Source organism: Canis lupus, chromosome X (genome assembly GCF_003254725.2).
Source record: "Canis lupus dingo isolate Sandy chromosome X, ASM325472v2, whole genome shotgun sequence".
Lineage (NCBI taxonomy): Eukaryota > Metazoa > Chordata > Mammalia > Carnivora > Canidae > Canis > Canis lupus.
Window position 1 is genome coordinate 62,706,316 of NC_064281.1, and position 24,703 is coordinate 62,731,018.

Consider the following 24,703-nt stretch of genomic DNA (forward strand, 5'->3'; position numbering starts at 1 on the left):
GGATTCTTGGCGTTTTATTTTTTACTACTTTGTTTTAAAATTTGTTTTTCACTTTAGTAGTCCTTTTGTTGTCTTTTGTCCTGATCTTTGTTTTCAATTTTTGGTCTCTGACCTCGGCAGAATCACCTAGGGTGAAATTTACTTAGGTCTTTGTTGATATTCTGGACTCAGCCTGCTCATACACCACTCTGTGCAGAGCAAAATTACTAGAAGGATGAACTCACCACAAAGGAAAGAATCAGAAATGGTACTATCTGCTACATAGTTACAGAATTTTGATTACAATTCAATGTCAAAAAGCCAAATCATAAGCACAATTATTAACCTACTGGTTACCCTGGAAAAAAGCATAAAGGAATCAAGAGACTTCATGCCTGCAGAATTGAATCTAATCAGGCTGAAATTAAAAATCAAGTAAATGAGATGCAATGCAAACTGGAGGTCCTAGCGATGAGGGTTAATGAGTTAGAAGAGGGAGGGACATAGAAGACAAGTTGATGGCAAGGAAGGAAGCTGAGGAAAAAAGATAAAAACAATTAAAGACCATGAGGAAAAGTTAAGGAAAATAAATAAGCCTCAGAAGAAAAAATCAACGTATAATTGTGGTTCCAGAGAGAGCCAAGAGGGACAGAAGACCGGAAAGCATATTTGAACAGATCATAGCTGAGAACTTCCCTAATTTGGGGAGGGAAAAAGGCATTTAGATCCAGGAGACAGAAAGGTCCCCACCAAAATCAATAAAAACTGTTCAACACCTCGACATTTAAGAGTGAAACATGTAAATTCCAAAGATAAAGAGAAGATCCTTAAAGCAGCAAAAAACAAGAGATTCCTAACTTATACAGAGAGAAATTTTAGATTAACAGCGGACCTCTCCACAGAGACCTGGCAGGCTAGAGAGGGCTGGCAGGATATATTCGGGGTCCTAAATGAGAAGAACATGCAGCAAGAACACTCTTTCCAGCAAGGCTGTAAGTCACAATAGAAAGAGAGATAAAGAGCTTCCAAAATGGGCAGAAACAGAAGGAATATGTGACCACAAAACCAGCTCTGCAAGAAATATTAAGGAGGACCTTGTAAGAGAAAGAGAAATCCCAAAGAAATAATCCAAAAAACAGGGCCTGAATAAGTATTATTATGACACTAAATTCATATCTTTCAATAGTAACTCTGAATGTGAATGGGCTAAATAATCCCATCAAAAGACATAAAGTTTCAGACTGGATAAAAGAGCAAAACCCAACTATTTCCTGTCTATTAGAGACTCATTTGTGACCTAAGGACAACTCCAGGATGAAAATGAAAGGTTGAAGAACCATTTACCATTCAAATGGTCCTCAAAAGAAAGCAGGGGTAGCCATCCTTCTATCAGATAAACTAAAGTTTATCCCGAAGACTGTAGTGAGAGATGAAGAGGGACACTGTATCATACTTAAAGGATCTATCCAACAAGAGGACCAAGAGGACCTAACAATCATGAATATTTTTGCCCCGAATGTGGGGGCTGCCAAGTACAACAATCAATTAATAACATGCTTAGATAATAAAACTCTAATTATAGCAGACTTCAACATGGCACTTTCAGTAAATGACAGATATTCTAAGCACAACATTTCCAAAGAAAAAAGAGCTTTAAATGATATACTGGACCAGAAGGATTTCACAGATATATACAGAACTTTCCATCTGAACACAACTGAATAGACTTTCTTCTCAAGTGCATGTGGAATTTTCTCCAGAATAGACCACATATTGGGTCTCAGATCAGGTTTCAACCCATACCAAAAGATTGATTTTATCCTGCATATTTTCAGACCACAAAGCTTAGAAACTGGAACTCAAACACAAGAAGAAATTTGGAAGAAATTAAAACAGTGGAGGTTAAAGAGCATCCTGCTAGAAGATGAATTGGTCTACCAGGAAATTAGAGAAGAATTAAAAAGATTCATGGAAACTAATTAAAATAAAGATAGAACCTGTCAAGTCTTTGGGATACAGCAAAAGCAGTCCTGAGAGGGAAATACACCACAATACAAGCATCCCTCAAAAAATTGGAGAAAAATACACAAGCTAACCTCGCACCTAAAGGAACTGGAGAAAGAACAGCAAGTAAAAAGTATAGCAAGCAGAAGATGAGAGTTAATAAAGATTCAAGCAGAACTAAATGAAATAGAGACCAGAAGAACTGTAGAACAGATCAACAAAACCAGGAGTTTGTTCCTTGAAACAATTAATAAGATAGATAAACCATTAGCCAGCCTTATTAAAACCAAAAGAGAAAAGACTCAAATTAATGAAATCACAAATAAAAGAGATCTCAACCAATACCAAGGAAATACAAACGATTTTAAAAACGTATTATGAGCAGCTATAAGCCAATATAGCAGACAATCTAGAAGAAATGGACGCAATTCTGGAAAACCACAAATTACCAAAACTGTAACAGGAAGAAATAGAAAACCTGAACAGGGGTTCCCTGGGTGGCGCAGAGGTTTAGCGCCTGCCTTTGGCCCAGGGCACGATCCTGGAGACCCGGGATTGAATCCCACGTCGGGCTCCCGGTGCATGGAGCCTGCTTCTCCCTCTGCCTATGTCTCTGCCTCTCTCTCTCTCTCTCTGTGTGTGTGTGTGTGTGACTATCATAAATAAATAAAAATAAAAAAAACCTGAACAAGCCAATAACCAGGGAGGAAATTGAAGCAGTCATCGAAAACCTCCCAAGACGCAAATGTCCATGGTCAGATGGCTTCTCAGGGGAATTTTATCAAATGTTTAAAGAAGAAACTATACCTATTCTACCAAAGCTGTTTCAAAAGATAGAAAGGGATGCAATACTTCCAAACTCATTTTATTAGGCGAGCATCACCTTATTTCCAAAACAAGACAAAGACCCCACCAAAAAGGAAAATTATAGACCAATATCTCTCATTAACACAGATGCAAAAATTCTCAACAAGATACTAGCCAATAGGACCGAATAATACATTAAGAAGATTATTCACCATGGCCAAGTGGGATTTATCCCTGGGATGCAAGGTTAGCTCAACACTGGTAAAACAATCAACGTGATAGATCATATCAACAAGAGAAAAAACAATAATCCTATGACCCTCTCAATAGATGCAGAGAAAGCATTTGACCAAATACAGCATCCATTCCTGATCAAAACTCTTCAGAGTGTAGGGATAGAGACAGCACTCCTCCGCATCTTAAAAGCCATCTACAAAAAGCCCACAACAAACATCTTTCTCAATGGGAAAACACTGAGAGCCTTTCCCCTTATACAAGGAACATGAGACCGATGTCCAGTCTCACCACTGTTAGTAAACATAGTACTAGAAGTCCTACACTCAGAAATCAGACAACAAAAATAAATAAAAGGCGTTCAAATTGACAAAGAAGTCAAACTCTCCGTCTTCGCAGATAACATGATACTGTACGTAGGAAACCCAAAAAACTCCACCCCAAGAATGCTAGAACTCATATAGCAATTCGGCAATGTGGCAGACACAATACAAAATCAATGCCCAGAAATCAGTGACATTTCTATACACTAACAATGAGACTGAAGAAAGAGAATTTAAGGAGTCAATCTAAATGATTGATCTAAATGTGAGGCAAGATTCCATCAAAATCCTAGAGAAGAACACAGGCAACACCCTTTTTGACCTCGGCCACAGTAACTTCTTGCAAGATACATCCACAAAGGCAAAAGAAACAAAAGCAAAAATGAACTATTGGGACTTCATCAAGATAAGAAGCTTTTGCACAGCAAAGGATACAGTCAACAAAACTCAAAGACAACCTACAGAATGGGAGAAGATATTTGCAAATGACATATCAGATAAAGGGCTAGTTTCCAAGATCTATAAAGAACTTCTTAAACTCAACACCAAAGAAACAAACAACCCAATCATGAAATGGGAAAAAGACATGAACAGAAATCTCACAGAGGAAGACATATACATGGCCAACATGCACATGAGAAAATGCTCTGCATCAGTTGCCATCAGGGAAATACCAATCAAAACCACAATGAGATACCACCTCACACCAGTGAGAATGGGGAAAATTAACAAGGCAGGAAACCACAAATGTTGGAGAGGATGTGGAGAAAAGGGAACCCTCTTACACTCTTGGTGGGAATGTGAAATGGTGCAGTCACTCTGGAAATCTGTGTGGAGGTTCCTCAAAGAGTTAAAAATAGACCTGCCCTACGACCCAGCAATTGCACTGTTGGGGATTTACCCCAAAGATACAGATGCAATGAAACGCCAGGACACCTGCACCCCAATGTTTCTAGCAGCAATGTCCACAATAGCCAAACTGTGGAAGGAGCCTCAGTGTCCATCGAAAGATGAATGGATAAAGAAGATGTGGTTTATGTATACAATGGAATATTACTCAGGCATTAGAAATGACAAATACCCACCATTTGCTTCAACGTGGATGGAACTGGAGGGTATTATGCTGAGTGAATAAGTCAATCGGAGAAGGACATACATTATGTGTTCTCATTCATTTGGGGAATACAAGTAATAGTGAAAGGAAATAGAAGGGAAGGGAGAAGAAGTATGTGGGAAATATCAGAAAGGGAGACAGAACATAAAGACTCCTAACTCTGGGAAACGAACTAGGGGTGGTGGAAGGGGAGGAGCGCAGGGGTGGGGGTGACTGGGTGACGGGCACTGAGGGGGGCACTTGACGGGATAAGCACTGGGTGTTATTCTGTATGTTGGCAAATTGAAATTAAAAAATAAATTTATTATAAAAAATAATTTTATTGATGGTTTACTTCAGTCTGCAAAAGCTTTTTTATTCTAAGGTACTTCTAATAGTGTATTTTTGTTTTATTTCCCTTGCCTTAGGAGACATATCTAGAAAAACATTAGTTTTGCCAATGTCACAGAAATTATTGCATGTATTCTCCTCTAGGAGTTTCATGGTTTCAGATATCATATTTCAGTCTAACCCATTTTGAGTTTGTTTTTGCACATGGTGTTAGAAAGTGGTCCAATTTCATTCTTTTATATATAGCTGTCCATTTTTCCTGGCACTATTTATTGAGAAGACTGTCTTTTTGCCATAGGATATTCTTGCCTTCTGTGTGATAAATTAATTGATCATATAAATATGGGTTTTTTTGGGGGACCTCCATTCTGTTCCATAGGTCTATGTGTCTATTTTTGTGCCATTGCTATACTCTTTGGATTACTACAGCTTTGTAGCCTGTATTAAAATCAGGAATTGTGGTACCTCCACCTTTGTTTTTTGCTTTCTCCTCAGGATTTCTTTGGGATGCCTGAGTGGCTCAGTGGTTGGGCGCTGCCTTTGCTCAGGGCATGATCCTGGATTCCTGGGTTCAAGTCCCACATCGAGCTCCTTGCATGGAGCCTGCTTCTCCCTCTGCCTGTGTCTCTGCCTCTCTCTCACTCTCTGTGTCTCTCATGAATAAATATATAAAATCTTTTAAAAAAAAGATTTCTGTTTCTCTCATGAATAAATAAATTACATCTAAAAAAGGGATTGCTTTGGCTATTTAGTCTTTTGTGGTTCCATACAAATTTTAGGATTATCTGTTCTAGTTTTGTGAAAAATGCTGTTGGCATTCAGATTGTGTTGAGTCTGTGCACTGCCTTATAATTGGACATTTTTAATATGGACATTTTCACAATATTAATTCTTCCAATTCATGAGTATGGAATCTCTTTTCACTTTTTGTATTCTCTTCAAATTTTTCATCAATATTTTATAGTTTTCAGAGTATACATTTTTTTACCAGTTTGGTTAAGTTTATTAGGCATTTTTTTTTCTTTTTGGTGCAATTGTAAATGGAGTTGTCTTCTTAATTTTTCTTTTTGTTACTTCATTATTAGTGTATAGAAATGCAACTGATTTCTAGGTATTAATTTTGTATCCTGCAACTCCTCTGAATTTATGTATTACTTCCAGTAGATTCCTGGTGGAGTTATTATGATTTACTATGTATAGATCATGTCATCTAAAATAAGAGATAGTTTAACTTTTTTACCAAAATGAGTGCTGTTCAGGGCCTTGCCAAGTCTTCTCTGGGCATACTTTTCATTCTTGGCATTGAGTGGCTTTCTAAATTCTCTAGTAAACGTGTACTTTTGATGCCTTAATTTCCCTCCAAAATTCATTCCCCAGATTTTCCTCCCAAACAATATATTGTATGTCTTAATCATAATCATTTGTCCCAGGTAGTTTTTTTTTTATTTGCCTTTCAATAAGATTCTGAACAATGTCTACTACTTTTAAATATTTTTTAAAAGTTGGTACCATACACTTTTAATTTTTTCTTCCAAAATTAAAACAAAAACTGCTAAACTATATTAAAATCTGTGATCAGGGGGATCCCTGGGTGGCTCAGTGGTTTGGCACCTGCCTTCGGCCCAGGGCATGATCCTGGAGATCCGGGATCGAGTCCCACGTCGGGGTCCCCACATGGAGCCTGCTTCTCCCTCTGCCTGTGTCTCTGCCTCTCTCTCTGTGTCTATGGTCTCTCATGAATAAATAAATAAAATCTTTTTTAAAAATCTGTGATCAGATTTCCTTGAAATTATTTCCAAGGGTTATTTTCTTTAATCTATGCAAATATACAAAGTAGATATTATTATCTACTTTTTACAGATGAAATGAATTACATTATTTTCCCAGAGTCATACAGCTAATATTCCCAATAACACTTATTCATATTCAATACTATGTCTGTCTTTCTAAACTTTCAACATGGGGACATTAAGCTTGTAAACATTTCCCACACTTTATCTTCTTTCTTTCTTCTTTCTTTCTTTCTTTCTTTCTTTCTTTCTTTCTTTCTTCTTTCTTTCTTTCTTTCTTCTTTCTTTCTTTCTCTTTCTTTCTTTCTTTCATTTTTAATTTTACACAATTAACTAACATATACTGTTATACTAGTTTCAGAGGTAGAGTTCAGTGATTCAACTGTTGTATATAATACCCAGTGCTACATTACATCATTACATCATATACCCTCCTTTTTTTAATGTACCCCCCTTATTGTCCATCACACAGTACTCCCAGCCCCTCTCCCCTCCAGCAACCCTCAGTTTGTTTTCTATGGTTAAGAGTCTGTTTTGGTTTGTCTCTGTCTCTAATTTCATCTTATTTTATTTCCCCCCTTCCTTTATGGTCCTCTGTTTTGTTTCTTAAATTCCACATATGAGTGGAATTATATATGATAATTTTCTTTCTCTGATTGACCTATTTTGCTTAGTATAATACCTTCTATTTCCACCTACTTAATTGCAAATTCTGCTTATTATATCACTTACTAGTTTTAGACATTGCTGAATTACTTAATTTAATCCTCTAAACTTTCTTTTCATCAGCTATAAGATGTAGACCCATTCACCTATGAGATAACACATGGCTGGCACATTAAATAATCAATATATTGAAGTCAGTGTTATTAATAGTTAATATTACAATTAATAAATTTAATACAACAAACTTTTAAAATAAAAGTATGTGCCATATAATGGAGTATCTTCCACTGTTTTATTTCCGTTTTCAAAAAATGCTCATAGCATACAACTCTATTAATTTTATTATGTATCCACCTACCTTTTGAAAATCTCTGCATTACAAAATTTACAAAAACTACTTGGAAAAAATAAATAAATTAATGAAAAATACTTGGGACTTGGAGTGATTCTTGTGTTATTCCAGCAGCTTTCTCATTTATAGCATGACCTTAGGAATATACCTGTGTCTCTTCTTTAACAGTATAAAGGAAAACCTCTTTTAACCTCATCCATGACCCCAGGTATTTTTTTTGTCTTAATTTTAGGAAATTGTACATGGGGCATATTTGTTTTCTATGAGTCTCATAAAATATTAGTATGAGCTGGGCAGCTTAAAAGAACAAACTAATCTGTCAGAGTCCTAGAGGCCAGATGTTTGAAATCAAAGTGTCAGTAATTCTGTATTCCTTCTGGAGGTTCTAAGGGAGAATCTATTCTTTTCCTCTTTCAGCTGCTTTTGATTCCAAGAATTTCTTGGCATATGCCAATATTATTCCAATCTTTTCTTTAGTGGCCACAGTGCTTTCTCTTCTATTTACTAACCTTCTGCCTTACGCTTATAAGGATTCTCATTGTATCTAGAACCTACCTGGGAAATCCAGGATGACCTTCTCTCATTTCAAGAGCCTTAATTACATTTGTAAAACCTCTGTCCAAATAAGGTAAGATTCATAGATGCCAGGAACTAGAATGTGACTGTATAGATATATTATTTAATTATTTATTTAATGAGAGGAAGGTGGAGAGAGAGAATATGAGCAGCAGGGACAGATGGACAGGAGATAGAATTTCAAGCAGACTCTGTGCTGAACATGGAGCCCCATGAAGGGCTCAATTTCATGACCCTGAGATCATGACTAGATCCAAAATCAAGAGTCAGATGCTGAACTGACAATACCACCCAGGTGCCCCAGGGACTGCGATTCAATTCATTACAGGGGGTTTAGGAGATGAGAAAAAGACCTTTTCAGTAGATGGCTATTAGAGTGCATTATCTGAAAATCAGCAGACTTTTTATATTGCCCAGATTAACATTCCTATGGACATCTCCAGTTAACGTTATCATGATGGGTGACAATCCCCCTCAGTTTTCTTAGTCTCTTAGCTAGACAAATAACGTGTTAAAGGGAAAAATGCACACGGTAGTTATTTTCTATATTTTAAAAGATAAACTGGTTTTAACTGTGACTGATATGTCTGTATCCTTCTACTCTCTAGTCACTATGTTCAAAAAAGTCTTATTCATTTCCTGATCTTAAAGGGCTTCCATAACTGCTAGCTTACACTCAGCCATCTTTGATATTCTCTTAGTAGAGTGTGAGACTGAATATACAACCCAAGCTTGGTGTAAGCAACTCTGGCTTCCAAATGACTGCAATGTTTTCCTCCCAGAAGGCTTTAAACAATGATCCTGGCCCTGGTGGTGCCCAGGACCTCTAGATGGGAAGCTGAAAGTTTGCACTGCCCATCCTTCAGTGAGCCTTCATAGAAGAGCTATCAATCACTCTTGCATCCCTGGTTTCCCTTAGAACCCTGCATTCACCCTGCCTATATCTGAGTTTATTTTATTTATTTATTTATTTATTTATTTATTTATTTATTTATTTAATCTTGGTATGCTGCTGAGTTCCAGTACCTACCTCTATCACAGCATTAGTAACAGTTTAGAACTATTGCCTCCCTTGAAAGTCATAATAGTCAGTACTTCAGTGCTTACTTATGTTCCAGGAAATTCTAAAATAAATAAATACATACATACATTCTTTAATTAATTTATTTAATCCTGAGATTTTAATTTTATTTAATTCTGAGGGGGTGACATGGGACTCAATCCTGGGTCTCCAAGATCCTGCCCTTGGCTGAAGGCGGTGCTAAACCGCTGAGCCACTGGGGCTGCCCCAAACTAGATTTTAAAACAAAAACTGTAACAAGAGATGAAGAAGGACATTATAGCATAGTTAAGGGATCTATCCATCAAGAAGGTCTAACAATTGTAATATTTATACCTCCCACTTGGGAGCACCCACATATATAAATCAATTAATAATAAACATAAAGAAACTCATGGATAATACTAAAATAATAGTAGAGGATTTTAACACCCCACATGCAACAATGGACAGATCATTTAAATAAAATCAACAAGGAAACAAGGGCTTTGAATGACACACTGGACCAGGTGGACTTAACAGATGTATACTAAGCATTTCAACCAAAGCAGCAGAATACATACATATTCTTCTCGAGTATACATGGGACATTATCCAGAATGGAACACATACTGTGTCAGAAATCAGGCCTTAAAAAAGTACAAAAAGATTGAGATCATAACATGCATATTTTCAGATCAAAATGATTCAGACCTTGAAGTCAAACACAAGAAGACTTTTGGAAAGACTACAAATACATGGAGATTAAAGAATATCCTACTAAGGAATGAGTGGATTAACCAAAAAGTAAAGAAGAAATAAAAAAATAGATGAAACGAAATGAGAATGAAAACATGTTAGTCCAAAATCTTTGGGAAGCAGCAAAGGTAGTCCTAAGAGGGAAGTATATTGCGATAAAAGCCTACCTCAACCCCGATGTTTATAGCAGCAATGGCCACGATAGTCAAACTGTGGAAGGAGCCTCGGTGTCCAACGAAAGATGAATGGATAAAGAAGATGTGGTTTATGTATACAATGGAATATTACTCAGCTATTAGAAATGACAAATACCCACCATTTGCTTCAACGTGGATGGAACTGGAGGGTATTATGCTGAGTGAAGTAAGTCAGTCGGAGAAGGACAAACATTATATGTTCTCATTCATTTGGGGAATATGAATAATAGTGAAAGGGAATATAAGGGAAGGGAGAAGAAATGTGTGGGAAATAGCAGAAAGGGAGACAGAACGTAAAGACTGCTAACTCTGGGAAACGAACTAGGGGTGGTAGAAGGGGAGGAGGGCGGGGGGTGGGAGTGAATGGGTGACGGGCACTGGGGGTTATTCTGTATGTTAGTAAATTGAACACCAATAAAAAATAAATTAAAAAAAAAAGCCTACCTCAAGAAGCAAACAAGTCTCAAATATATAATCTAACACTATACCTAAAGAAGCTAGAAAAGTAACAGCAAATAAAGTCTAAAGCCAGGAGAAAGGAAATAATAAAAATTAGAACAGAAATATATGATATGGAAACAAACAAAAAAAGTAGAATGGATGAACAAAACTAAGGGCTGGTTCTTTGGAAGAATTAATAAAATTGATATACTCCTGGCTAGACTTGTGAAAAAGTAAAGAGAAAGAACTAGAATAGATAAAAATAAAAAATGAAAGAGGAGACATCCCAACACCACAGAAATGCAAAAAAAAAAAAAATATATATTATATGCCAACAAACTGGGCAACCTGGAGGAAATGGAAAAATTCCTGCTAGCCTACAAACTACCAAAACTGAAACAGGAAGAAATAGAAAAATGGAACATACTCATAATCAGCTAAGAAATTGAATCAGTAATCAAAAATTTCCCAAAGAACAAAAGCCAGAGCCATATAGCTTCCTAGGGGAATTCTACCAAACATTTAAATAATTAATACCTATTCTCCTTAAAATGTTGTAAAAAAGAGAAATGGAAGGAAAATTTCCAAACTCATTCTAGAAGCCAGCATTACCTTGACTCCAAAACTAGACAAATACCCTACTAAAAAAGAGACCTACAGGCCAACATCCCTGATGAACATGGATGCAAAAATTCTCAATAAAATACTACCAGGTTGAATTCAACAGTATATTAAAAGTATTATTCACCATGATCAAGTGGGATTTATTCCTGGGCTACAAGGGTGGTTCATATTAAAAAAGCAATCAATGGGATACATCACATTAACAAAAGACAGAATAAGAACCATATAGTCCTATTAACAGATGTAGAAAGCATTTGACAATATACAACATCCTTTCTTACTTTCTTTTTTCAGAGAGAGGTGAGGGGAGGAGTAGAGGGAGAGGAAGAGAGAGAATCTTAAGCAGGCTCCATGCCCATTGTGGAGCCTGTGTGGGGCTGGCTCTTACGACCCTGAGATCATGACTTGAGCTAAAATCAAGAGTCAGATGCATAACTGACTGAGCCACAAAGGTGCCCCTAGCATCCTTTTTTGATAACAACCCTCACAAAATTGGGATTGATGGAGGATTAACTAAACATCATAAAAGCCATAAATGAAAGACCCCAAGATAATATCATCAATGGAGAAAAATTGAGTCAGAAACGTGACAAGGAAGTCCAGTCTCAACATTATGATTTAACAGAGTACTAGAAGTCTTAGCCTCAGCAATCAGACAACAAAAGCATCTAAATTGGCAAGGAAGAAGTCAAATTTTCACTCTTTGAAAATGACGTGATTGATATAGAAATTCTAAAAGACTTAATCAAAAAGCTGCTAGAAGTCATACATGAATTCAGCAAAGTTGTAAGATATAAAATCAATGTGCAGAAATTTGTTTTATTCTATACAACCATAATGAAGTAGCAGAAAAAGAAATCAAGGAATTGCTCTCATTTGCAATTGCACCAAAAACCATAAGATACCTAAGAATAAACCTAACTGAAGAAGTAAAAGATCTATATTCTGAAAACTATAGAGTACTCATGAAAGAAACTGAAGAAGACACAAAGAAATGGAAAAGCATTTCATGCTCATGGATTGGAAGAACAAACATTGTTAAAATATCTATGCTACTCAAAGCAATCTACACATTCAATACAATCTCTGTCAAAATACCACCAGCATTTTCCACAGAGCTAGAACAAACAATCCTAAAATGTGTGTGGAACCACAAAATAACCTGAATAGCCAAAGTAATTCTAAAAAAGAAAAAAAAATGGAGGCATCACAATTCCAAATTTCAAGCTATATTTACAAATATGTAGTCATCAAGATAGTATGGTACTGGCATAAAAACAGATACATAGAAGATTGAAACAGAATAGAGAACCCAGAAATGGATCCATAACTATCTGGTTAACTAAACTGTGACAAAGCACAAAATAGATAATGGAAAAAAGACAGTCTATTCAACAAATAGTGTTGAACAACCTGGACAGCAACATGCAAAAGAATGAAACTGGGCCACTTTTTGTGTTAAAGATTTTATTTATTTTTTCATGAGAGACAGAGAAGGAGGGAGAGACATAGGCAGAGAGAGAAGCAGGTTCCCTGTGGGGAGCCTGATGCAGGACTCAATCCCAAGACTCTCAGATAATAACCTTAGCCAAAGGCAGAGGCTCAACCACTGAGCCACCTAGGTGCCCTTGGGTCACTTTCTTACACCATAATCAAAAAAAAATTCAAGATGGATGAAAGACTTAAAAGTGAGACAGGAAATCTTCAAAATCCTAGAGTATAAAACAGGAATCAACCTCTTTGACCTCAGCTGTAATAAATTCTTATTAGACATGTCGATGGAAGCAAGAGAAACAAAAGCAAAAATGAATTAGGAATTCATCAACATAAAGTAAACAATTAATGTATCTAAAAAGCAGCCTACATAATGGGAGAAAATATTTGCAAATGACATATCTGATAAAGGGTTAGTATCTACAGTCTATAAAAAAAAGTTTTCAAAATCACCAATGATTCAGTTAAGAAATGGACAGAATACATGAATAGACACTTCTCCAAAGAAGATATCTAAATGGCTTAGAGACACATTTCAGGATGCTTAGCATCACTGATCATCATGTAAATACAAATCAAAATCATGATATCACCTCACACCTGTTAGAATAGCTATAGTGAACACAACAAACAAGTTTTGGTGAGGATGTGGTAAGAATGGAACCCTCTTGCACTGTTAGTTGGAATGTAAACTTGGTGCAGCCACTCTGGAAAATAGTAAGGAGGATTCTCAGAAACTACAAAATAGAACTACCCTATGATCTAGCAATTGTGCTACCATGCATTTATCCAAAGGATGCAAAAATACTAATTCAAAGGGATACATATGCACCCTGGTGTTTCTAACAGTATTATCAACAATTGTCAAATTATGAAACGATCCCAAATGTCCATTGACCGATGAACGGATAAAGAAGATGTGGGTATATATATGTATATGTACATACACACTGGAATATTATTCAGCTACAAACAAGAATGAAATTTTGCCATTTACAAAGACATGGATGGAGCTATAGTTCTAAGTGAAATATGTAAGTCATATTTAATACCATATGATCTCATTCATATGTGGAATTTAAGTAAGAAGACAGATGGACATTTGAGAAAGGGGAAAAAAAGAGAGAGGAAAACAAGCCATAAAGTGATTCTTAACAATAAAGAGCAAACAAAGCTGATGGAGGGAAATGGGTGGGCAGTGGGCCAGACAGATGTTTGGTATTAAAGAAGGCACTTGTAATGAGCAGTGGGCATTGTATGTAAGTGTTGAATCACTGAATTCTACTCCAGAAGCCAATGTTGCACTTTATGTTAACTAATTACAATTTAAATTTAAAAAATTAAATAGTAAAATAAATAAATAAATAAATAATAAATAAATAAGGATAGGATCCAGAAATTATGGTGTTTCAAAGTCCTCAGATAATTACAAAGTTCAGTAAAGGTTGAAACGCACTGATTTAGCAGCAGAGGACAGATATAGAATAATAAAACTGGAAGAAGAGAGTTAAGATATTACTGCAATAGTATAAGGAAGAATGATTAGGGCATGATCAAGGTAAACAGCTGGAGAGCTAAAGAATAGTGGGATAACGGATATCAAGACTAGCTCATGTAGGGTTTGATGATTGATTGCATACGAGAGTGAGGGGTGTGGGTGATATTTTGGATGATACCCAGGTTTCTGACTTGGGGTTTGAGTGGATTGAGGTACAATGCAACAAGATAGAAACCACAGGTGTAGAAACAAATTTGGAAGAAAACTACCATTTTATAGCAAATGTGGAGGTAAAGAGAGGAGTGATCTAAAGTTGTTATTCCTTAATATTGGTTCCCAAATCTTAGTATACCAAAAAAAAAAAAATACCTGAAGTGTCTGTTAAAATACAAATTGCAATTCTCTCCCTTATTTCCATTTAGGAAGACTTGGAATGGGACCCAGTCATATGCTTTTTTCTTTCCTTTTTAAAATAGCTCCAGTACAGGTGCCTGGGTGGCTCACTCAGTTAAACTTCCGACTGATTTCAACTCAGATCATGATCTCAGTGTTATGAGATAGGAGCCTCCTCTCAGGTTCCACACTCAGCATGGAGTCTGCTTGAGATTCTCCCTCTGCCTCTGCCCCTTGGTGCTCCCTCTTTCTATCTCTAATAATAAATAAATAAAAACTTTAAACAACCTTAGTATAGTATGTAAACTTTTAAAAAATATACTGAGAAATATTTAAAAATAAAGCTCAAAGTAAATTGAAAATTGCACTAAAAGTCTATTTTATGCCTATAAATTAACAGCTACTAGTGACTTAAAAGTTTGTTTTTTTTTTTTTAGATTTTATTTATTTATTCATGAGAGACACAGAGAGAGACATAGAGAGAGGCAGAGACAGGAGAAGCAGGCTCCATGCAAGGAGCCCTATGTGGGACTCGATCCTGGGAATACAGCATCATGCCCTGAGCCGAAGGCAGACACTCAACCACCAAGCTACCCAGGCATCCCAAAAGCTTGATCTTGATAGAAATTTAATGTGTTTTTTTTCATAGCTTTATAAAATTTTCACTCTGTAAAAAAGAAATGATTTTAATGCAAAATTGAAATTGTAAAAGCCCCCATGTTAGTGATTGCAAATTAATCTAGGTATCAATTAACTTTAATGGAATATTTCTATTGTTATAATTAAAAGTAACCAGTGTATACAGAGGTATATGCAGATCGATCTCAGTAAATATCTTTTGTATCATCACCATCATATTCATTCAATCTTCAGGAATTTCAAAATCTCTTTGTTCTCCTTTGCCTTGTGAAACATTTCAAAATCCTAAAAGAAATTAAAATTAACTTGTAATATCAATGCCGATTATTTCCACTTATGAAATAATTAAATTCAAGTGTTTGGGTAAGTTTGCTAATTATCTTATCTGGGCCTTTGCAAATATCTGCCATCTAAGGTAAAAAAAATATTCCCCCTAGCCGCAATCATTTCATACTATAATGTATGAAGGAGAATACTATGTATCTCAAAACAAGCAGCATGATATACTTTTCTTTTATGATACTTTTTTCATAATGTAGTACATATTGCCTTATATTTAGAAACATAATTAAGTTATTGTATAAATGAAGAATACTGGCCCTCACAGCCCATAATTGTATTTTTTCTCCATGTATTTGACCTTAGGACATGAAATGAAAATAAAATAAAAATGGACATTTACTCTTACTCCACAATATTCTTGGCCATTGAATATCTGAGGTGGTAGAGCCTTAGGAGTGGAAACTTTCATCCTCATTTCTTGAAGTACCTTCAAACTGATGGAAATATCTATTAATTCATACTTTATTTTATAAGTATCTAGAATTCTGGTAACTTCTTCCTGTCTCTGCTTCACCTAAACAAGTATATAAAGAGATAAAATGATGTTAATCAACTGACTCTAATGATTTATGTTTTATTTTCCCCATCCATTATGCTATGGAAGAGGAATAGCTTTTAATAGTGTGGTGTTTCTTTGAGGAGCAAAAATTACATAATTTTCTTGTGATAAACACATACATACATATATAGTAGATATATGTAATATATAAATATGTTTAATATGTATATTAAGAAATACAGTAAGGTTTCAGTAAGAACTAAAAATCTCTAATGGGCTATATATATATATATTTACCATATTGATTTCATACTGCACATGAAGTAGTATAACATTCTTCTAACAGTTGAAGCACACTTTTCAACTTATCACTGCATTAATTTATACTAATATCTATGGTAGCTCTGTGTAAGAAATGAACATACCAGGTTTTTAATTTTGAAGAAACATACTACATGTGCTAAACCATAATCAGAGACTATACCTAAGTACAGAGATAAAATCCACAGAATGAGAAAATAAAGTATATCAGGAGATTACGATTTAAAAATAGCGTAGTGTATAAAAGTGGAGTTCTTGTTATATCCTCTTATATGAACTATTAGATTTGTATTATCTGCTGAAAGATTGTATATTCTTACACTGTCTTTTTTTCTGAAACACTACCAAGAAGTAAAATTGTAATAATTAGTTATCTTTTTAAAAATATTTTATTTTTTTATTCAGGAGAGACATACAGAGAGAGGCAGAGATACAAGCAGAAGGAGAAGCAGGCTCCCTGCAGGGAGCCTGATGCGGTACTTGATTCTGAGACCCCGGGATCATGCCCTGAGCTGAAGGCAGACGCCCAACCGCTGAGCCATCCAGGCATTCCTAATTAGTTATCTTTTAATCATATTTTATAATTGCAATTTTTGGTTAATAACTATACCATAAATTTTAAAATTTGAGTTTTCTACCTATTTTACATGACATTCTTGGGCAATTTTGCCAAATAAAATCTCTGATACTAGAATGAGAATACATGTAAAAGCAATTTGACAAATACAAACTCCAGCTTATTCAAGTATGATTTCTGAAAAGGTGCATGGCAGAAGGTTTTTTGTTTGATGACTTAAAAATGTAATACAATCATGGTTAGAAAACCCTGTCTATTTGTAATTGATAGCTAAGAAGTTTCTGAAATTCCATTATACAACATTTCTACTTTCTAAGGCTCATTATTTTTAAAAATTGCGAAGGCATGGTGCATGTGATTTAAGTCATATTAATAGTGTTTTTTTTTCAAAACTTTTTCAGCGGAACCTCATTAAGATAAGAACAGTTGCTTAGACAAGTGCTAGTCTGAATGTAGATTATAAAATTGGCAACATCATCCTTATCCCACTCCAAAACTACAGAATTTGGGAGTGGCTCTCAGGAATATTTTATCAAGCCCTCCAGATGATTTTTATGTTACAGTTTGAGAGTCACAGACCAACAGTTGTGTGAGTCTTCTGCTGTATACATTGTGGTCCTTATTGATTTTGAGTCATTCCCTCTTACAGACTCTTTGTACCATATCTGATAACATAAATCACAATGTTAAATAGTCAAAAGGCCCATAATTTTCTTTTTAAAAGTGCTTCTTCTTATTGTTGTTTCTTAGTATCTGGGTAAAATCCCTAATCTAATTGATAAAGCTTATACAAAAGCAATGCACTCTTTCTAGACTGATATCAAATCTCATTGCTCCCTGCATCTATCATAGTGTCTTGACACACAAAAGACGTGTGATGAATGTTAAACATTTATAATCAATTCAAAATTCTTTCGTTTTCATGCTTCTCCAAAACCTTTGCAGAATGAGGTTCTTTTATTTTTTTTCCAGAATGAGGTTCTTAACCATATAATGGTCCTTCTATAACTATTAGCCAGCTATATGTGACTATTGAGCACCTGAAGTATGGCTAATCCAATATAAAATATTATATAAGTACAATATACATACTAGATTTCAAGGACTTAATATAAGAATAATATATTTATATAATATCTCTTTAAATATTGATTACATGTTGCAACAGTAAAATTTTATCTATTTTGAGTTTAACAAAATATACTAAAATTAGTCTCATCCTTTTTTAAGTCACTACTATAAATAAAATAACATATGTGGCTCACAATGTATTCCTGTTAGAAACCACTGCTGTACATCTCTTATAATGTCAACATGATTCATCTAAACTGTAATCTAAGACATGTTTTATCTATGCAAATGGATATTCTTCTTAGAAATTACCAGTTTATCTTTTATGATTACTCAATCTTTTCTGAGGATTTTGGCCATTTAATCACTGACATTTTCCCTTTCCTATCCTAAACAGTGTTATTTATCTCTTCTAAAGAACAGGGTTCTTTATCTCTTCCATTTGAAAAATCTGCAGAAGTATTGGAAATACTTAAGTTGGCTGAGCTCAGGACCCAGAAACTTCCCAGATCAGTCAATTCTTAGAGTACAGCCTTGGTGAGGGCAATAACCACATTCTTTTTTCTCCCCTGCATTTCCCAACCCTAGAGAGGTGAGAGGTGAAGACTGAAAGGCAAGAAGAGGATGGTAATGTCTTAGCACAATCCTGAAGTCCCCAATTAGAGTGTATTTAGTCTTTTTGCCTTCTAAGGCCCTTTTCTTTCCACTTACCTCCCTGGACCCTGACACGCTGGTATAATAGATTATAATGGAGCTCATTATTTTCACTACAAGGCTACTTTGGAGAAGTAACCCAGAATCAGTCACTTCACTACTGCTTCAGGCTGAGCTATGCAAAGTTCCAAAGCCTGGCCCTGCCCTTTTCCAAAGCTGTTGCTAAGGGCCATTGGCCTGAGCACTCTGGATTGGCTGAGAAACTAGTGCCCTTGTGATGCAGGAACTCCGGTGCCAGGTGACTGCAGGCCTGGGGGGGGAGGGGAAGAATTCTTGATTAATAAACTCCTGTTAAGGCCTCTTTTCTCTCATCTGCGAGGCACAGGGAAGAACTGGACAGTAGAACTAACGGATTCCTATTCCTGCTGCTTTGGAATGGTGGTAAGCGTGAGCTTTTGTGTCTGGCAACTGCAGCCGCAATGAAGGGCTGAGACATCTGAGGAATAAAATGACCAAAATAAAATGGGATGAGTAAAGAAAGAGAGAAATTAAAACTTGTATTGCCTAAGTTTGTAGGGACAGAGTAAATGGTGCCAATGCTTACTTGGACGGGAGGGGACCACCAAAGTAGCCTTTGATACATTTTTTTCTTAGCCCACTGAAGTGCCTCCTTTCCCTCTCCAGTGCCCCTCCTTTCTTGGGGACAACGTGCTTTCCTTCTGGTAGTTGACCTTTTGGCTTATGTAATATTGAGTGCAATACATACCAACTCTTCTAGCACTTCCTCCGTTCACCCTGTGGAAAAAGATGACCTCATGCTTTAATGTCCATTTCCTCTTCAATACATTTGTAGCTCATTATTATAGCCTTTATTTTCAAGTGGCTGAAGAAAGCAATAATATTTAAAAGATTTTTTGGATTTGCCAAAAATGAACAATGGAAATTGACAGTAAAGGACCAGCTTATGTGCTAGGCAAATTTGGATTCTATGGCTCTACCACTTATAACTATGCATCTTTAGCAAATTACTTTCTTCTGAATGTCATTTTATCAATCATTAGAGTGTGAGTAGTGATACCTACCTGACAGCATCATGGTGAAGATTAAATGAATTAAGTATGTAACATGTTTGGCACATGATCTGATATGTCAGTAGTTCAGAAAATGATAATAATTATTGATGATAAGTGTCAGACTGCTTGTATAAAGTTTGAGAACAAGCATATAAATATGAATAAGATGAAGCATTTATCTTTGAGTGACTCACAGAGTGATAACTGATCAAATGTGGTAAATGCAATGTAGGGAAACCTAAACCATGCTAGGTAGGTCAAGGCATGTATCCCTGAAGAAGTGAGAGCTAATCAGAAACCTGAAAGATGTATAATATGCCAGGAAATTATAAGAATAAAGAAGTTTAAGGTGAAAGGAACAGTCATGAAGCAATGTGGTAATTGGAGCTTTTAAGAGCAAGTCACAGGAATAGAAACTGAGGAAATAAACAGGAAAAAACATACAGACCTTCAGGTTTCATGTCAGATTTTGACTTTTAGTATTTTCAAGGCTGTTTCTTGTTTATAAAAATGCAGAAAACCATAACTTTCAGATTTACTGTGAAGATTAAATGAGTACAGATGTTGTCTAAGAGCATCTTTCACTTATGAGACACTCAATAAATTATATCTCTTATTAATAATCCATGGATGATTAGACACCATGAAGGATTTAGCTGTAGGCATGAAAGGTGGATCAATCTAGCATGTCAAGTGGATTTGAAGGGAGAAAGATAGGAAGCAGCTGCAGCAATACAAAAATGAAATGACAGTAGTGAAAGGCAAAGATATTTAGGACAGGAGACTGATAGAATTTGGATATAGAAGTGAAAAAGGCAAAGGAGATGGGACATAACTAATGAAGGAGTCTAGGTTAGGAACAATTTGAGATATCCATTTCCTTTTAACATTCATTTGTGGTAGCAGTGATAGAAAATCTAATTTTTAAAATTATTTTCATTATCTTTCTGGTGTGCAATTATGACTTATTTTCTCGATTTGCTATGAGCTGTACCTTTGGTGCCAAGCTGAATTAATGCACTCTGTCTTATAAGAGGATGTCTTTGATAACCTAAAACAAATTGGTTGGTATGACATACAAAATTTGAATTAACCTATTATATAGGATATTTGTGATAATTAATTTGAAAGCATTATTTGTAAAAATAACAACAGCAGCAGCAGTTCTATTGATAATCAAGCTGAAAGTATCAGCAATGTAGATTTTTGTTTATGCATCCAAGTCTACTTCAGGAGTTTGTATCTGAGTTCATAATCATTTTGAAGAATAGACCAGACACTTGTAGGTTTGGAAAAAATATATTCTAAAGATGGTAGTAAACTTTATCTTGTCCTTTTACGTATGTGATTGACTGATTGATTGATTGAGTTTTTTTTTCTTATAATGAGAATTACTATCTAACTCCACTCATCGAGCCAGAGACCCTTGTGGTGTTAGTGAAAGAAAGATTCGCCCCTCATGTAGCATACTACATACAATTGTGAGTTCGTCAGCCAGCCAGTGGCCTCCACTCCAAGTTCTAACAATGTGAATGATTTATTTATTTTTGATTTTGCAAATAATACATGAATTCATGCACATAATAGAAGTCAAACCATATAGATATATAGATAGTAAAAAGTAAAATTGGATCTTCACCTCTCTGCTACCTCCCTTCCAGAGGAAATCACTATTAATAGTTTGATCTGTATTAGTTTTGGTCAGTTTGAAGAGAAAAAGGTCACTTATAATAGGAAAGTTAAGTACAAAGGCTGCTTTAAAAAATATGGAATGCTTTACAAACTTGCATGTCATCCTGGCACAGGGGCCATGCTAATCTTTTCTGTATTGTTCCAATTTTAGTGTATGTGCTACCAAAATGAACACAAGTAAATCTGCTTTGAAGTAAAACTGCCTGAGTTCAAACCCATACTATACACTTATAACTGTGTATTATAAGGCATCCTATCTAATTTCTCTGTTCCTCTATTTTCTCATAGATGAAATGGAAATTAAAATATCTGTTTTATAGAGATGCAATGAGGGTTAAATTAGTGTATGTGAAATATTAGAAAAGTGGCACATAGAACACTATTTACATGATATAATCATATTGTATACATTGTTCCACAACTTGCATTCCGTTAGTACAGATAAAGTCAATACAGTGTACTGATTAAGTGTAGGGGTTCTACAATGGAATGTTACGCAGGAAACAGAAAAGATGAATACTCACCATTCGCTTCCACATGGATGGAACTGGAGGGTATTATGCTGAGTGAAATAAGTCAATCAGAAAAGGACAATCATCATATGATTTCATTCATACATGGAATATAAGAGATTGTGAAAGGAATTATAAGGGAAAGGTGGGGAACTGAGAGGGAAAAATTAGAGAGGGAGACAAACCATGAGAGACTCCTAACTCTTGGAAACAAAAAAAAAAGGGTTGCAGAAGGGGAGGTGGGTGGGGGGATAGTGTAGCCAGGTGACAGGCACTGAGGAGAGCACTTGATGTGATGAGCACAGAGTGTTATACTATATGTTGGCAAATAGAATTTAAATTTTAAAAGAAAAAGCAGGGGTTCTAAATCTGATTGCCTGGTGCAAACCATAGTTTCACCACTTATTAGAATTCTGAACTTTAACAAGTATATAATATTTTTATGCCTGTTTCCTTTGTAAAATGGAAGTAATAGGTTGTTTTTTTTTAAGTTTTTATTTGAATTCCTGTTGGTCAATATATAGTGTACTATTAGTTTCAAGTGTACAATATACTAATTAACACTTCCATACAACACCTGCTGCTCATGACACCAGTGCACTCCTTAACCCCCATCACCTATTTAACATATGCCCCTACCCACCTCTATTCTGGTAACCATCAGTTTGTTCTCTATAGTTAAGATTCAGTTTCTTGATTTGCCCCTCCCCCCCAGTCCCTTTGCTTGTTTTTCTTTTTGTTAAATACCACATATGTGTGAAATCATATGGCATTTGTCTTTCTGTGATTTATTTCACTTAGCATGGTATTTTCCAGCTTCATTCATGTTGTTCCAAAAGGCAAGATTTCATTATCTTTATGGCTCAGTAATATTCCATTGTATCTGGATATCATATTTTCTTTATCCATTCTTCAGTATATGAACACTAGAGCTGTTTCCATGATTTGGCTGTTGTAGATAATGCTACCATTAACATTGAGGTGCACGTATCCTATTGAATTAGTATTTTTGTATTCTTTGGGTAAATATCTAGCAGTACAATTGCTGGATAGTAGAGGAGTTAAGAAGAATTAATACGTAGTCTTCTCAAACTATTCAAAAAAATACAAAAGGAGGGAAAACTTCCAAAATCATTCTACCAGGCCAGCGTTATCCTTATTCCAAAACCAAATAAACACACCACTAAAAGATAAAACTAAAGGCCAATACCTCTGAGAAACACTGATGCAAGAATTCTCAATAAAATAGTATCAAAACAGATCCAACAGTACATTAAAAAAATCATTCATTATGATCAAGTTGGATTTATTCTTGGTTTGTAAGGGTGGTTCATTATTCACAAGCCAATCAACATGATATATTACATTAATAAAAGAAAGTATAATAAGAACCATATGATCATTTCAATTGATGCACAACAATAATTTCTCAAAGTACAACATATATTTATGATAAAAATCTTCAAAAAGCAGGTTTAGAGGGAACATACCTCAATATCATAAGACTATATATGAGAAACCCAGAACTAATACCATCTTCAATTGGAGAAAGACTGAGATCTTTTCCTCTATGGTTAGGAACAAGACAGGGATGCCCACTCTCAATACTGTTAAACATAGTACGGGAAGTCCTAGCCTCAACAATCAAACAACCACAAGAAAAATAAAATTGTATTCAAATCAATAAGGAAGAAGTCAAACTTTCACTATCTGCAGATGATATGATATTATATATAGAAAGCCTGAAAAATTCCACCAAAAAAAAACTGCTACAACTAATACATGAATTCAGTAATGTCACAGGATACAAAATCAACATACAGAAATCTGTTGCATTTCTATACACCAATAATTAAGCAGCAGAAAGATAAATCGAGGTATTAATCTCATTTAAAATTACGTCAAAACTCATTAATTTACCTAAGAATAAACCTAATCAAAGAGGTGAAATGTCTCTACTCTAAAAACTATGAAACGTTTGTGAAAGACATTGTAGATTACACAAATAAATGGAAAGACATTCCAAGTCCATGACCTGTAAAAATGAATCTTGTGTCTGGGTGGCACCATGGGTTAAGTGTCTAACTTTTGATTCTAGTTCAAGTCATGATCTCAGGGCTGTGAGACTGAGCCCTGTTGTTGGGCTCCATGCTGGAGACTTAAGATTCTCTCTCTCCCTATTCCTCTTCCTCATCTTTCTCTCTCCCCCTTTCTAAAAAAAATGATAAAAACAAATAAACAAATAAATAAATAAAAACTTCTGCTCAGAGAAGGAAATAATCACCAAAATTAAAAGGAAATCTACTGAATGGGAGAAGATATTTTCAAATAACATATATAATAAAGTTAGCATCCAAAATATATAAAAAGCTTATAGAACTTCATACCCCCAAAAAATGAATGATCCAATTAAAAATGGGCAGAAATCATGAAAAGACATTTTAAAAAATAAGACATACAGACAGCTGGCACAGGAAAAGATGCTCAACATCATTAGGAAAATGTAAATCAAAACTGCTGTGAGATATCTATCACCTCGCATGTCTCAGAATAGCCTAAATCAACAACACAAGAAACAGGAGGTATTAGCAAGGATGTGGAGAAAAGGAAACCCCTCTTGCACTGTTTGTAGGAGTGCAAACAGGTGTAGCCTCTCTGGAAAAGAGAGTGGAGTTTCCTCAAAAATTCAAAAGTAGAACTACC

At 35.3% G+C, this 24,703-nt stretch overlaps 2 protein-coding genes and 2 non-coding genes across 7 annotated transcripts in view; 1 reads left to right on the forward strand and 3 right to left on the reverse strand.

Annotated features, from left to right (window-relative positions):
• Nucleotides 1-24,703, forward strand: part of SH3BGRL (SH3 domain binding glutamate rich protein like) — a 339,568-nt gene that overhangs the window by 163,646 nt on the left and 151,219 nt on the right. The window contains exon 4 of one of the 3 annotated variants that reach the window (XM_049107600.1): nt 5,287-6,559. The exons of the other annotated variants lie outside the window; for them this stretch is intronic. Within the exon in view, the coding sequence (XP_048963557.1) occupies nt 5,287-5,346 (60 nt within the window). The 3' untranslated portion in view covers nt 5,347-6,559. Of the gene's footprint in view, nt 1-5,286; nt 6,560-24,703 lie in introns of those variants that run through there. 3 annotated transcript variants of the gene reach the window in all.
• LOC112663079 (SH3 domain-binding glutamic acid-rich-like protein 3) lies at nt 15,361-18,956 on the reverse strand. Of its 2 annotated transcripts, none has more exons than XM_025451670.3 (3): nt 18,781-18,956; nt 15,942-16,115; nt 15,361-15,544 (listed from the first exon to the last, which is right to left on the reverse strand). In XM_025451670.3, exons 1-3 carry the CDS (start codon nt 18,826-18,828, stop codon nt 15,479-15,481), a joined length of 288 nt encoding a protein of 95 aa, XP_025307455.1. In that variant the 5' UTR covers nt 18,829-18,956; the 3' UTR covers nt 15,361-15,478. The 2 variants fall into 2 exon arrangements, with proteins under 2 accessions (XP_025307455.1, XP_025307457.1); XM_025451672.3 differs by having other exon boundaries at nt 15,948-16,115; nt 18,781-18,954.
• LOC112663081 (small nucleolar RNA SNORA62/SNORA6 family) lies at nt 21,174-21,331 on the reverse strand. The gene has a single exon (XR_003139025.1). It is a non-coding gene; the product is annotated as a small nucleolar RNA SNORA62/SNORA6 family (small nucleolar RNA).
• LOC112663080 (U6 spliceosomal RNA) lies at nt 21,557-21,663 on the reverse strand. The gene has a single exon (XR_003139024.1). It is a non-coding gene; the product is annotated as a U6 spliceosomal RNA (small nuclear RNA).

What these genes read in the sequence shown, in the direction of transcription:
- LOC112663079 (XM_025451670.3), bottom strand. Translation starts at nt 18,828, where the DNA reads ATGAGCTCCATTATAATCTATTATACCAGCGTGTCAGGGTCCAGGGAG. An exon ending in GCGTGTCAGGGTCCAGGGAG is followed by an intron (nt 16,116 to 18,780) that starts GTAAGTGGAAAG and finishes ATACTTGTTTAG; the next exon opens with GTGAAGCAGAGACAGGAAGA. An exon ending in AAGAATATTGTGGAGTAAGA is followed by an intron (nt 15,545 to 15,941) that starts GTAAATGTCCAT and finishes AATTTCTTTTAG; the next exon opens with GATTTTGAAATGTTTCACAA.